The 15,276-nt window shown below is 44.6% G+C and overlaps 1 protein-coding gene across 4 annotated transcripts in view; it reads left to right on the top strand.

Annotated features, from left to right (window-relative positions):
* Positions 1 to 477: 477 nt before the first annotated feature.
* The window catches only part of LOC139266842 (33 kDa inner dynein arm light chain, axonemal-like), a 61,872-nt gene continuing 47,073 nt past the window's right edge, over positions 478 to 15,276 (top strand). Inside the window, exons 1-4 of one of the 4 annotated variants that reach the window (XM_070884450.1) lie at positions 478 to 558; positions 1,778 to 1,955; positions 10,246 to 10,355; positions 11,796 to 11,965. In XM_070884450.1, coding sequence (XP_070740551.1) covers positions 1,875 to 1,955; positions 10,246 to 10,355; positions 11,796 to 11,965 — 361 coding nt within the window. In that variant the 5' untranslated portion in view covers positions 478 to 558; positions 1,778 to 1,874. Of the gene's footprint in view, positions 559 to 1,008; positions 1,038 to 1,725; positions 1,956 to 10,245; positions 10,356 to 11,795; positions 11,966 to 15,276 lie in introns of those variants that run through there. The other 3 variants (XM_070884451.1, XM_070884449.1, XM_070884448.1) reach the window with 3 other exon arrangements.

Here is a 15,276-nt window from a genome sequence, read left to right as displayed (position 1 = left end):
CATTTAAGACTGAGATTAGGAGGAATTTATTCACGAGAGGGTTGGGAATCTTTGGAATTCTCTACCCCAAAGTGTTGTGGATGCTCCGTTGTTGAGTATATTCAAGGCTGAGATAGATAGATTTTGGGTCTCTTGGGGAATCAAGGGATATGGAGATTGGGCGGAAAAGTGGAGTTGAGGTTGAAGATCAGCCTTGATCTTATTGAATGGCGGAGCAGGCTCGTGGGCCGCATGGCTTACTGTTGTTCCTAATTCCTATGTTCATATGTGCCATTAATCGCTACCCTCCCGGCCGTCCCCCTTTCGATCGCCCCTCCCCCCCCCAGTGAGCTGCTTGGAAACGCCCACTGGGTGCACCATTCAGATGCAGGGGAATCTCTAGGCACTGTACCTCTGACAATGCAGCCTCACTCAGTATTGCGCCGAAGTGTTGACTTCGATTATGTGGTCATATTGGTGGTGGAGTTTAAATCCACACCTTTCTGATTCAGAAGTGAGAGTGCTATTAACTAAATCAGCTCAGAAGGAGGAACGTTTGGATCAGATAGATGGATGAAGGTTAGTTGACAGATGACAGGAGGATAAATGCAGAACTGAGAGGAGAGATTCAGGACAGACAATGAGATGGCAATGATAGAGCTGGTAATGATTAAAAAGAGAAGCCGTTCTTTCATTCATATTATTCCATTCTGAGTATGCTTGCAGTCTGGAACATAATTCCAGATTTTTAACTTCTTTTATATGTTTTATTAACCAGCTTTTAAATGTACATTTTGCCATTGGAATTTATATCTTCTATTAGCAATGGCATTTTCCCATTTGCACCTCCGCTAAATTGTAACACTATGGCCGACATATGTAGTGAAACAATTTGACATGTGGCGGGTCTTTTTATTTCACTATTATTGCCAAGAGAACTGTTAGAATGAACTGACAATTGGAGAGTTGTTAGAGCTACCGGGCGTTTTTGTTTCAGGTGGTTCCCTCCCCACAATTCAGTCAACCAGATGCCGAACCGACTGCAAGCGCAGCATACAGTGAGTGGGCCGGGTCACTGCCCTGCGGGTGAGGCGGGCCGGGGTGCTTACTGCCCTGCGGGGTGTGGGCCGGGCGGGGGTGGTCACTGCCCTGCGGGGTGTGGGCCGGGCCGGGGTGGTCACTGCCTTGCGGGGTGTGGGCCGGGGCGGTCACTCCCCTGCGGGGTGTGGGCCGGGCCGGGCCGGGGTGGTCACTGCCTTGCGGGGTGTGGGCTGGGGCGGTCACTCCACTGCGGGGTAGGCCGGGGCGGTCACTGCCCTGCGGGGTGTGGGCCGGGCCGGGGTGGTCATTGCCTTGCGGGGTGTGGGCCGGGGCGGTCACTCCACTGCGGGGTAGGCCGGGGCGGTCACTGCCCTGCGGGGTGTGGGCCGGGCCGGGGTGGTCATTGCCTTGCGGGGTGTGGGCCGGGGCGGTCACTCCACTGCGGGGTAGGCCGGGGCGGTCACTGCCCTGCGGGGTGTGGGGCGGGCCGGGGCGGTCACTGCCTTGCGGGGTGTGGGCCGGGCCGGGGTGGTCACTGCCTTGCGGGGTGTGGGCCGGGGCGGTCACTCCACTGCGGGGTAGGCCGGGGCGGTCACTGCCCTGCGGGGTGTGGGGCGGGCCGGGGCGGTCACTGCCCTGCGGGATGTGGGGCGGGCCGGGGCGGTCACTGCCCTGCGGGATGTCAGGCGGCCGGCGGCTGTGGATCCAATGCGCGCAGTTCCCTTGGAAACTGATTGTTACTCCGTTTGTCTCCAAGTCGCAGGTGTGCACGTCACCCTTGGATCCTCTTTTCAAGTTGGAGCTAATTGTTGCTGTCTGGTTGTCTTTGTATATTGTCCATAAAACTACAAATAATGATCGAAGCCTCTGAAACTCTTATAAGGTTTAATAACCCACATTTAATTACTACGCACACAGGGACGTCGCCATCCAAGGCAAGTATTTAATCGCCTTTTGTACATGTGATTTAAAATGTTTATTCTTTCAGCCACATCGTTTTAGATTAAAACAACTCTACGAAAGCTACATTGATGCTCAGCAAGACAAGTCTCTGTTCCGAAGCTTCATCCTATTTAGATTTGCTATTGTCAGCAGTGCCATGTAATAGTCGTTCTTATTTATCAATATAAACATTCATATGTATGCACGATTGCCTGTTACAGTTTACTCATCACTTGCACTGATTCGGCTAGCGACCTGTCAATCATTTCGATGCCATCTGAAATAGTGTTTTATTCATTGGCAGAATTTAAACGAGGATCAACCTATTTCTTATGAATCCTTTAATGCTTGAAACAATTTTTCAATATTAAAAACCGTAGTTTTGTTTCTGTACATACCTTTTAAAATGATCGGATGACCATGTTTGTAGGATTGAGTAGTGGTGAGAAATTCAAGAACTAACTAAATCTAATAAAAGCACATTATTATAAAAAATTAAATATTCCATTCCATTGGAACATTAGGTTGATATAGGGTTTCTGAAAAAGATCAATGTATTTGGCTAAAGTTAAGGAATAAAAAAGGTACTGTTATCCCATTGGGAGTATACTGTTATCCCATTGGGAGTATATTACAGATCACTGAAGCGTAGAAGGATATGGAGAAAGAACTATGCAGACAAATTCACGAAAAGTGCAGAAATAACTATTACAAGTATACAAATGGGTAATTTTAATTGTGCGAAGATAGGTTTGGGTAAATGTAATGTAAGTGGGTTTCTACAAAGTGGGTGTCCAGAACCGCTTTTTGCATCAGCATATTTTAATCTAATAAGGAAGCAATGCTAGATCCAGTTCCAAATTAGCGCAAGAGTAGGGGGACATCCACAAAACAGAGACTATAACATCATTAGGTTTAATTTTAAAAAAAGGTACTGAACTGGGGGCAAACATTCAATGAGATTAAAAGGGAACTAGCCTAGTTAAATTTGAAAGACACATTGGCAGATTAGACAGTCTACAAACAATGGAAATCTTTCAAGCAGCAGATGATTAGGATACAAACGAACCATGTTTCATAAGAAGTAAGGGGTACAGCTAAATCAGTGGATGAGTAGAGAAATTAAAATTAAAATGAGACCCAAAAAAGAGGCATAAGACAAGTCCAGTGCTAATAATACAAAAAAGTCAAGCAGAATATAGAAAGGGATCAAAATGGGAAATCCAAAGAAGATGGGATATGAAGAAAGACTTGCAAGTGACAAAGATAAATATGAAATGATTTTTTAAACACACAAAAAGAAAGAGTAAGTTAGAGAAAGGATGGGGCTGATTAGAGGCAAAAAAAGGAAATTTCATGAAGAAAGATACTAAATGTGCCTTAGAAGTGTGTGGTAGTTTGAATTAAAGGATACACGAGGAGGAGTGAAGCAATCAGATAGATAACTTTAGATAAGGAAGTGCAGAGCCCTGATACGCAACTTAGAATGTGATGGGAAGTCCAAGCTAGCAGAGACTCTAATCACAATCGTAGATATGGACGTTGTGTCAGAGGACTGGAGGCTTGCCAGTGTAATGCACAAAATGGCCTCCTTCCATGCTGTAAATTTCAATGATTCTATGAAATTCAATCGAGTTTTATGAGAAAATAATGGTGTATTAAAGGAAATACAGTCGATGCTGTGTATCTGCATTTTCATAAGGCATTTTACAAACTATCACAAAGGAGGATTGTTCATAAAATTGTGATACACTATATTGAAGAGAATATGGCAGCATGGATAGGAAGTTGGCTAAAAGACAGAAAACAGAGAGCAATGGTTAAAGGATGTTTGTTGGCCTGGAGGATGTAAATATTGGTGTCCTAAAGGGGTCAGTGTTGGGACCATAGTTCTTCTCAATAAAGGAGACTATGAGGGTATGAGGGCAGAGTTGGCTAAAGTGGATTGGGAAAATAGATTAAAGTGTAAGATGGTTGATGAACAGTAGCGTACATTTAAAGAGATACTTGACAACTCTCAAGAAAAATATATTTCACCTGAGGAGAAAAGGGTGTAAAAGAAAAGATAGCCATCCATGGCTAACTAAAGAAATAAAGATTGGTAGCCAATTAAAAACAAGGGCATACAAAGTGGCCAAAACTAGTGGGAGGACAGAAGTTTGGGAAGCTTTTAAAAGCCAGCAAAGAATGACTAAAAAAATGATTAAGAAAGGGAAGATAGACTATGAAAGTAAATTAGCACGAAATATAAAAACAGATAGCAAGAGTTTCTATAGGTATATAAAAAGGAAAAGAATGGCTAAAGTAAATGTTGGTCCCTTAGAGGACAAGACTGGGGAATTAGTAATGGGGATCATGGCGATGGCAGAAACTCTGAACAAATATTTTGTATCAGTCTTTACAGTAGAGGACACAAACAATGTCCCAACAGTGGATAGTCAAGGGGCTATAGCGGGGGGAGAAACTTAACACAATCACAATCACTAAGGAGGTGATACTCAGTAAGATAATGGGACTAAAGGCGGATAAATCCCCTGGACCTGATGGCTTGCATCCTAGGGTCTTAAGAGAAGTAGTGGCAGGGATAGTGGATGCATTGGTTGTAATTTACCAACATTCCCTGGATTCTGGGGAGGTCCCAGCATATTGGAAAACTGCAAATGTAACGCCCCTATTTAAAAAAGGAGGCAGATAAAAAGCAGGAAATTATAGACCAGTGAGGATGTTTCCATTGATAGGGGAGACTAGAACTAGGGGGCATAATCTTAGAATAAGGGGCCGCCCATTTAAAACTGAGATGAGGAGGAATTTCTTCTTGGGGTTGTAAATCTGTGGAATTCGCTGCCTCAAAGAGCTCTGGAAGCCGGGCCATTAAATTAAATTTCAGACAGAGATAGACAGCTTCTTAACCGATAAGAGATTATGGGGAGTGGGCAGGGAAGTGGACCTGAGTCCATGATCGGATCAGCCATGATCATATTAAATGGCGGAGCAAGCTCGAGGTGTCGTATGGCCTACTCCTGCTCCTATTTCTTATGTTCTTAAGTTCTTAATATATAGAAATGATTTAGACTTGGGTAAAGGGGTCACAATATCAACATTTTTAGACAACCAAAAATAGGGAGTATGGTTTACTGTGAAGAGAACTGTAAGCAACTTAAAAATACATAGGTTAATAGATTGAGCAGATAGATATCAAATTAAATTTAATGCAATATAATGCAAAGTGATACATTATGGGAGGAAGAATGAGAGGATTTATACACTTAATGGTAAAAATTTAAAAGGAGTAGAACAGCAAAGAGACTTAAGGGTTCAGATGCATCAACCTAGAAATTCGATCATCCATAAATGGGCATGCAGGGGGCAGGTTTCATGATTTATGTACCTCTGCCAGGTCCCAGCCAGCCCGTGAAATTGGTGCTGCGACCTCATTAGAATGGTACCGGCATGCAGCCAGCACTACCTGTGCTATTCATTGGCTGCTTGCCTGTTTAGGGGTCTGGAAATCGGTGTCTCTGACACCACATAAAGGGGTGGTGCAGTCTGGCTGCAGACAGGAAGGCACACTCCTGATGAAATAAATGGCGGGAAGAAGCTCTGACAAGGCACCCCTATTCTCTGATGCTGCATTGGATAAGAGGAGGGAGATCCTGTTCACCCAGGGGCCAGAAAGCACTCCAGGCTACACCCTCTCCGTCAGTGGGAAGTGGTTGAAGAGGAGGTCAATGCCAAAAACTTAGCTTCAAGGATATGGCTGCAATGCTGAAAAAAGTTCATTGACCTCACCAGAGTCCCAGGAGAGTGGGCTAGGCTCCATGAGATGATATGTCCCTCAGAGCTCCCAAGAGGAGCTTGCAGAGGGTCTTTAGGGAGCAGATCTGTTGGAGAACAGATTGCAGCATTGCTGTGATGCCCTGGAATTCCTTTGCACACTGGTATCCAGAGCCATGATGGCAACCGTCTGAGCTTCCCTGGCAGGAAGTTGAGATTGCATGACAGCAGTCTGAGCTTCCACTACAGTACTCAGATATTGGATGGATGGTGCTTGTGCTGCAATGGAAGCTGAAACATCGACCATCAGATGCTACATCATGGTTTGCTCCACAGGTGTGTTGATGGAGGTGGCTACCCATTCCATGTTGGAAAGAATGGGCTCCAAGCGCTGCACAAAGCTTTGTACCAAGTTGGTGCCGGATTCCTCCATGCTCCTTGACATTGAACACAGGCTTTCCGGTGCACTAAGCATGTGGGTGTGTACACCTATCAGCCGCCTTCTGAAGCCTGGCCCATCAAAGTCATCATCTGAGTCATCTGAAGCAGAACTAGAGTGCAATCTCACCCTCCGGCATCTGTGCTATCCTTTCCCCCTGCCCTGGCTGAAGCGCACTGTGCCGGTGTCTCACCGCATGCCGATCCCGCCTCTACTCTATCCTCTGAGCTACATGCAGTGTTTGTATCTGAGCTGGTGACTGCGATTGTGAAATCGAATGATGGTGTGTCTTTTTCTTCACTGTCTTCTTGCTCTTCCTCCACTGCCTGAGCAGGTTGCAGTTGTTTGGTATCTGAAAGGAAAATGGGACAAAGCTAGAGTTGTAATGAGGGGAGAAAGTAAGACGTGCATGCTTACTATATCAGCAGCTTCTCTGTCAGAAGAGATTGTGGGATGAGGCAGAAGTGGGATGAGAGAAGAAGGATTAGGTATGCAGATCTTCAATGGCTTCAGCCCTGCCGGTGGCCACAGCCTCAGCAATGGTCCTTCCCATAATAGCCAGCACTGTCTCCTCCATGGGGGTTAGAACATACACGTGTGCCACTCCTCCTCTGATTAGTTCCTGCTGCCTCTAGTTGCGCATCACCTTTTCCTGCAAGAAAGAGGGTAGTGTGTCAGTGAGTGTCGGGCAATCTGTGTGGATGATGTGGCAGTCATGGTTGAATAGCTGGCAGTGCTTGCAAGCTGTGAGATGTGGGTGTGAGGCTTGCAACAATACGAAGTGTGTGAGGGTGAGATAAAGTATATGAATGGTCGGGTTGAGTCCTGATTGTTGGAGATTGTTGGTAGGTGAGTGATGTGGTTGTGGTGAATTAAGCAGTGGCTGAGGCTAGTGGTGCTGTTGGTAGGTGTAGGCATTTGAAGATGCATTCATTGACCTTGACCACTCGTGTGAGATCATTCAATTCTTCCAGCACTACATCCAGGTCCTTGGGGCTATACTCCTGGCATTGATCACCGCAGCTATCTGTTCCTATTGCCTTCTCATCATGTATATGGAGGTCCTCCTGTCCCCCTGAGGATACAGGACATCTCTCCTCCTTTCCACCTCCTCCACCAAGACCACCAGTGCAGCATCTGAAAACCACACTCTCACATGGTTAGCCATTCATCACTCTTTCCCAGGTCAGATTCACTTGCAGAACGACTCCCAGAACTTGTTCCAGCCACAATGCACCTCCCCTTCATGAGGTGCAGGCTAGCTACAAGTAGTGCATAATGATATTAGGCCTCTGCTGATGTGTGTAGCCAATGAACAGTACAGGAAGCACTGGCTGCACATAGAAATTATAATGAGCAAGCAGCACAAAGTTGGAGTACTGCCTGCATTCCACTCAATGGGCATGGGTTAATCACGCATTGCAATCCTTGTGACTATCTTCGGGAGCAAACCAGTTTAACCCCCAGTGGCTTTACATACATAGAAGTTCAAAACATGTAGGCAGAGTGACAAGTACTTGTTCCTATGACCCACCCTCATCATAGGCAGTCCCTCGGAATGGAGGAAGACTTGCTTTCACTCCTGAAGTGAGTTCTTTGGTGGCTGAACAGTCCAATACCAGAGCCACAATTTCTGTCACAGATGGGACAGATAGTCGTTGAGGGAAGGGGTGGGTGGGACTGATTTGCCGCACGCTCTTTCTGCTGCCTGCACTTGATTTCTGCATGCTCCCGGTGTTGAGACCCGAGATACTCAGCGCCCTCTCGGAGGCATCAGGATGAACAACTGTCATCTACTGGTTACAACAAAAAAGTGGAAATTTATTAACCTATTAAAAACTTCACTTGAGGGAGTGGGTGGTAAAACATTGATCTTTCACTGAATTTGAATCAATTGCTGACTGATGGACTGAATGTATAGTCTCTCCCCTGCCGGTATGAAATGAGTTTGGAAGTCTCAATGTAATTCCGAGTAGGAATGAGCCACAGTTCAAACTATGTACAACTTGGCAATAAATTGATAATCTCATTAAGGAGTCATAAAAAGTTGGTTAATGAGGAAAATACAAAGGCCTAGAGATTTGATTAAGCTAAAAAACTGGGCGCAGTGATCAGGAGGCTCTCCAGAAAGAAGGACGTGGGACCAGATTGCTGAGGCCATCACTGCCAGCAGTGTCGCCCCCCAGGGCATGGCTCTAGTGCCCAAAGAAGTTTCATGACCTCAGACGAGTGGTCAAGGTCAGTGAATGCATCTTAAAAAGATGTCTCCTACCAACTGTACCACCAGTCTCACACACTGCTCAATATGCCATACCCCTGTCACTCACCTACTAACAATCTCCACCAAACAAAGAGGCACACCTCCCATTCCTAGCTTCACCTCACCTTCACACACATACCACTGTTACAAGCCTAACACCCACATCTCATAGTTATTCAACAATGGCAGCCAAATCACCCAAACACATTATGCCACACTCACTGACACACTTCAGTTTCTCTTGCAGGAAAAGATAACGCATAACCGGCACCAGTAGACCTTAACTGGCGGGGAACAGGACACCCACACCATCACCACACCCCCTTGGAGGAGTCAGTGTTGGCCATTCTTGACAGGTGCATGGTTGAGCCTATAGCCAGCAGCAGGGCTGAAAAAATGCAAGGTGCCGGTATCCTCATACGTTATCCTCCTTCTCACATCCCACTTCTTCCTCATCCCACAATCTTCTGATTTACAAGTTGCGCATGGTGTAAAGATGCACCTTTTGCTTTACCCCTTCCCCTTGTGCCTTCCTCATTTCAGACACCCAAGATATCCAGCCTGCCCAGCCAGTGGGTGACCAAAAGGGAGAGGAGAGAGAAGAAAAATAAACACTGTCACACGATTTCACACTCCCAGCCAGCAGCTCATCAAGGTTGTCCTGCAAGGCTATCTGCAGTGTCCCCTACTGAAAGTTAGCACTGTTCCACCAGCCATGCTGCAGCCATTGGGGTAGCACTGTGTGGGCGCACTAGGATAGGCAAAGACATCTAATGGAATGCATAAAGGTGATTATTTGATTTTTTGATGTACTATTGGATAAAATTGGATTAGAAAGTTTGATTTGGTTACTTTTATTTCAGCATTGTAGCCAAGAGGATGCCAGAAAGGGACTGTCTGGGTTACCTCCTGCCTTCCACTTTTACTGCTTCTGCTTTCTCCTCTTCTTTCTCTTCCTTCTCCTCTCTCTTCCTTCTCGTCCTCACTCTGCGAGCACGTTGTCCCCTTTATTACCTTTGCTCTACCTCCATGTCATGCTGCAGCCCAAGGGGGACTGCAACTAGAGCCCTCCGGATTAGGAGCAAGTCGTGTTCTCCGAGGCCTTCCTTTAAGAGCCAAAGCCTTGCAAACATCCAGCTGCACCCTCTGCACATTTCAACAACCTTTGAAATGTCTTGCACCAAGCCACTACGCAAATAAAATGTACAGGACCACTACAAAAGCAAAAATCAAAACTTAACTCAAAGTTGCGTGTGTCCCTTTAAGTAGTGCTGGTGGGGTGTCCATCGTGTGTTCAGCTATGCGTGTCTTGAGGGCATTGACTGGAGCGGCGACGTCCGAAATAGCATGTCATGCATTAATTCAGCTTTTCATGGTGATTGATGTCACGATCTGCCTCATTACCGTTTTTCCAACAAATGCAGGCAACCGCCACGCTGCCAACTTGTCTAAAATGGCGGCCGCTGCAGGCCACGCTGGAAGTGGGCGAAAGCAAGGCTGCCACCATTTTTTTGGACAAAATTGGTCTTAACAGTCGATGGTAAGTAGTGCAATTTCCCCACTCAAGATTAACACTAGTTTTTCTGAGTTTGGGATTAAACATATATGTGGAGCAGAATAGAGGGAGGTTACCCAGTTCTGGCTGTGCTATGCCTGAATTTGTTTGTAAAAGTGGGAGTAAAGGTACCTGTAAGTGGGAAATAACACTGTCATAAATTAGATCAAATATTCATCAAAAGTATAAAATAATAAAGCTTAAAATTGACTTTTCTACTTGTTGAAAATCTATCAATCTGTTTTGTTTACACAGGCACACATAAAAGGAAGCTCTACAAAATGTGTTCCTACAGGAGCAAAGGGATTAGATGAAGTTAACAAACAGTCAATAGAATGTATTTTAAATGCAATATTACCTCCAAGGTAAGCAGTTTTGAGTGTACTTTATTATTTCTCAATCTCATCTTCATGATATTCTTAGTTGTGATCAAATTGTAACAGGGATCTTCCATAACATTGCAGATGGACAATTAAAAAAATGATGGCCCTAAAAATCTTCATTGGCTGCCGGATTGGCTCCTGCCTGGCGCTAATTTTTCAAACTTTTAAAAATTAGCACCCCAAATGGGGTGATAGTGGATTTCTCCCTCGTGGTGTGGTGGATTGGGAACCTAAATGGTCACTCAAAGGAGTTTGAAAAAAATTAAAGATGTGATTAATTCCTTTTTGCAAATAGCAATCTTTTGTGAGAGTGAAATAAATGGTTATTAATTGGATACTTTTAATTCATGTGAAATTTGAGCCAGTCGGTGATGCTTTATTCCTTACAGAAATATTAGATGCCAGACACAAAATGGTTGAATTTCCGCAAGAGTATTCCTGATTGTCCACCATAACTTTGGCAGAGGATCTTTGGAAATCCTAGAGAATTGGCATAAATTACATCGATGCCATTCTTCCAAGATTTGCGTGGATCTTCTGTCGAAGTTATGGTGTACGATGAAGAATCCCCTGCAGAAATTCAACCCTAAAGCTTTTAATTACTATTGACCATAAATAGCATGTGACAAAAGGAACTCCCTCCCTAACGGCACTCTGGGAGTACCTTCCCCATATGGAATGCAGCGGTTCAAGAAGGCGGCTCATCACCACCTTCTCAAGAGCAATTAGGGATGGGCAATAAACGCTGTCCTTGCAAGCGACGCCCATATCCCAGGAACACATTTTTTTTTAAAGGAGCAGTTAATGGAGAAAAACAGAGATAAGTTTAAAAGTCGAACAAGCTTATTTTTTGGTGCTGCGACATTTTCCTTTTTACCATTTTTCTATTTAATATGTCCTCTATCACCCTGCCCATTAAGTACTTCGGCATGTTTTCTGTATTAAAGGCATTATACACTGCTGATGTTGAGTAGCTTTCATTTTTATTCATGCTGCTATTAGATTCTGTCTTGTGGTGTAAATATTATTTTGCAGCGTGGAAACATTTGTCTTATCTCAGTGGCAGAATGAAGATAATTACGAATAAAATTCCAATTCTATAAATTGTATAATTATTAGATTTCAGGATTCCATTGCATCTGATTGGGGGATTCCCTTCGTCAATGATTAAAATGGAATTCTACTTTGTGATTGGCGAACCAGGCCTATGTGATCCCAGGTACACCTCCGCACCGCCTGCGTCCTTGGGATCTGTGGGCCATTACACTGCCCTCTGCCTCAAGGTCTGAGACCACAAGTTTTTGCAGCCTCACCGCCAATAGGTAGATTCGTAATTCTTTCGCGGGTTGGAGGCTTATTCCGGAGGTACGTCTCCAACTGAAATTTCTAGCACATAGTTTTAATGTTTCTTTCTTTCGCCAGAGAATGGGCAGAGGATGGGAATATGTGGATTCAACATATATCTACCGTTCCAGCCACTCGAACAGATGTGATAAATTTGCAGGACCACTTAGATAGGAAACTGCAACAAAGGCAGGCTCGGGAGACGGGCATGTGCCCTGTTCGCCGGGAATTATATGCACAGTGCCTTGGTAAGAGATGGTGCCACTCAAAATACAGAAATTTACCCTTAAGCTCTTTCATCATCTAATGATTTATGATTTCATAGAATAGTACAGCACAGAAGTAGGCCATTCAGCCCATTGAGTCTGCGCCAGCTCTTTTGAAGAGCATTCCAGTTAGTCCCACTCGCCCGCTCTTTCCCCATTTCTTTGCAATTTTTTCTCCTTCAAGTATTTATCCAATTCCTTTTGAAGGCTACTATTCAACCTGTATCCACCACCCTATCGTGTAGTGCATTCCAAATCCTAAGCACTTGTTGCATAAAAAGAGTTTCTGGGTCGCCTGGTTTTTTTTGTCAAGCACTTTAAATCTGTGCCCTCTCATTATCGACCCGTCATTGTAAACAGTTTCTCCTTATTTACTCTATCTAAATCTTTCATAATTTTAAACACCTCTATCAAATCTCCTCTTAGCTTTCTCTTCTCCAACCCCAGCTTCCCTAGTCTATCCATATATACAGTAGATACCTCAAATCGCTGGAGAAATACCACCAACGATATCTCCGCAAGATCCTGCAAATCCCCTGGGAGGATAGATGCATCAACGTCAGTGTTCTCAATCAGGCCAACATCCCCAGCTTCGAAGCACTGACCATACTTGACCAGCTCCATTGTCCGCATGCCTGACACAAGACTCCAAAAGCAAGCGCTCTACTCTGAACTCCTACAGAGCAGGCAATCCCCAGATGGGCAGAGGAAACGTTTCAAGGACACCCTCAAAGCCTCCTTGATAAAGTGCAACATCTCCACCAACACCTGGGAATCCCTGGCCAAAGACCGCCCTAAGTGGAGGAAGAGCATCCGGGAGGGTGCTGAGCACCTCAAGTCTCGTCGTCGAGAGCAGTCAGAAAACAAGCGCAGGCAGCGGAAGGAGCATGTGGCAAACCAGACTCCCCATCCATCCGTTCCTTCAATGACTGTCTGTCCCACCTGTGACAGAGACTGTAATTCCCATATTGGACTGTACAGTCATCTGAGAACTCACTTTTAGAGTGGAAGCAAGTCTTCCTCGATTTTGAGGGACTGCCTATGATAATGTTTCCCTCATCCCTGGAACCATTCTAGTAAATCTCTTCTGTACCCTTTCTAAAGCCTTCATGTCCTTCCTAAAGTGTGGTGCCTAGAATGATGTGTACACTTGGTAACAGCTCAGTGAAGTATAAAAATCAAATTTTTGATCTCGGGCAACAGTCAAAAATCAAGATCAACTTTTCCTGTTTAGTACAAAAACATGTAATTTCTTCCGTGTATACCGTGTTTCTTACTGTGTTTTCCAGTATACATGCATGAATAAGAAAACACCAAAAAACAATGATGGCTAAATCATACACGAGAGAGCCTGAAGGCTCTTTTAGTGATAACTTTATATGAATCCTGCTTACTTACGACCGAGCCAGATCATTGGTATTTTACATAGTCATGCAAGGTTGAAAAAGTAAGCTAACAAATTATGTGTTTTTTAATAATTGGCTTAAATAACTGAAGACCTTGACCTCCTGTTAGTTACGATGATTGGTGGATGGCTTACTGTTGCAGAAAATGGTAGATTTACAGAAAACATTAGGAAGCCAACATTTAATGAATAAGAAGCCAGGTTAATTGAGGAGGTTCTGAAGAGGCGCAGACCTTTATATTTTTGATCACCATAAATTCCTCCAGATGACAGGACCCATGGAAAAGCATGGGTAACATTGGTGAGCAACTGAACACATTTTTTCTCGGCTTATTCTATAATACTTTAGTACTGTCAAGAAATCTGCCAAAGTGATCATACTAAACATCCAGACTATAGAGCAACTGGAGGAGGCCTATCCTTTGGTTTGTTGATTTCTGCTGAGGAGAGAATCTTTTTCATGGACTGCTTAGAGTTGGAGGTTATGATGTTTGTATAGAAACATAGAAACATAGAAAATAGGTGCAGGAGTAGGCCATTCGGCCCTTCTAGCCTGCACCGCCATTCAATGAGTTCATGGCTGAACATTCAACTTCAGTACCCCATTCCTGCTTTCTCGCCATACCCCTTGATCCCCCTAGCAGTAAGGACCTCATCTAACTCCTTTTTGAATATATTTAGTGAATTGGCCTCAACAACTTTCTGTGGTAGAGAATTCCACAGGTTCACCACTCTCTGGGTGAAGAAGTTCCTCCGCATCTCGGTCCTAAATGGCTTACCCCTTATCCTTAGACTGTGACCCCTGGTTCTGGACTTCCCCAACATTGGGAACATTCTTCCTGCATCTAACCTGTCTAACCCTGTCAGAATTTTATATGTTTCTATGAGGTCCCCTCTCATTCTTCTGAACTCCAGTGAATACAAGCCCAGTTGATCCAGTCTTTCTTGATAGGTCAGTCCCGCCATCCCGGGAATCAGTCTGGTGAACCTTCGCTGCACTCCCTCAATAGCAAGAATGTCCTTCCTCAGGTTAGGAGACCAAAACTGTACACAATACTCCAGGTGTGGCCTCACCAATGCCCTGTACAACTGTAGCAACATCTCCCTGCCCCTGTACTCAAATCCCCTTGCTATGAAGGCCAACATGCCATTTGCTTTCTTAACCGCCTGCTGCACCTGCATGCCAACCTTCAATGACTGATGTACCATGACACCCAGGTCTCTTTGCACCTCCCCTTTTCCTAATCTGTCACCATTCAGATAATAGTCTGTCTCTCTGTTTTTACCACCAAAGTGGATAACCTCACATTTATCCACATTATACTTCATCTGCCATGCATTTGCCCACTCACCCAACCTATCCAAGTCGCTCTGCAGCCTCACAGCATCCTCCTCGCAGCTCACACTGCCACCCAACTTAGTGTCATCCGCAAATTTGGAGATACTACATTTAATCCCCTCATCTAAATCATTAATGTACAGTGTAAACAGCTGGGGCCCCAGCACAGAACCTTGCGGTACCCCACTAGTCACTGCCTGCCATTCTGAAAAGTACCCATTTACTCCTACTCTTTGCTTCCTGTCTGACAACCAGTTCTCAATCCATGTCAGTACACTACCCCCAATCCCATGTGCTCTAACTTTGCACATCAATCTCTTGTGTGGGACCTTGTCGAACGCCTTCTGAAAGTCCAAATATACCACATCAACTGGTGTGTTTACCAAGGACATGTTTAAATATAAACAGCTTACAAGTTTGTGTTAACGAAACATTATAAAGTGAAGTGTTCAACATAAGGTGCCATGCTGCCACCAGAAACATTTTTGAGCAAAAAGTTGGCATGCTCAAGCAATGCTACCTGGACTGCTTGGGAGGAGTGTTACAGTA

This window comes from Pristiophorus japonicus, chromosome 7 (genome assembly GCF_044704955.1).
Source record: "Pristiophorus japonicus isolate sPriJap1 chromosome 7, sPriJap1.hap1, whole genome shotgun sequence".
NCBI classification, from domain to species: Eukaryota; Metazoa; Chordata; class Chondrichthyes; family Pristiophoridae; genus Pristiophorus; species Pristiophorus japonicus.
This window is presented reverse-complemented; position numbering and strand designations above follow the sequence as displayed.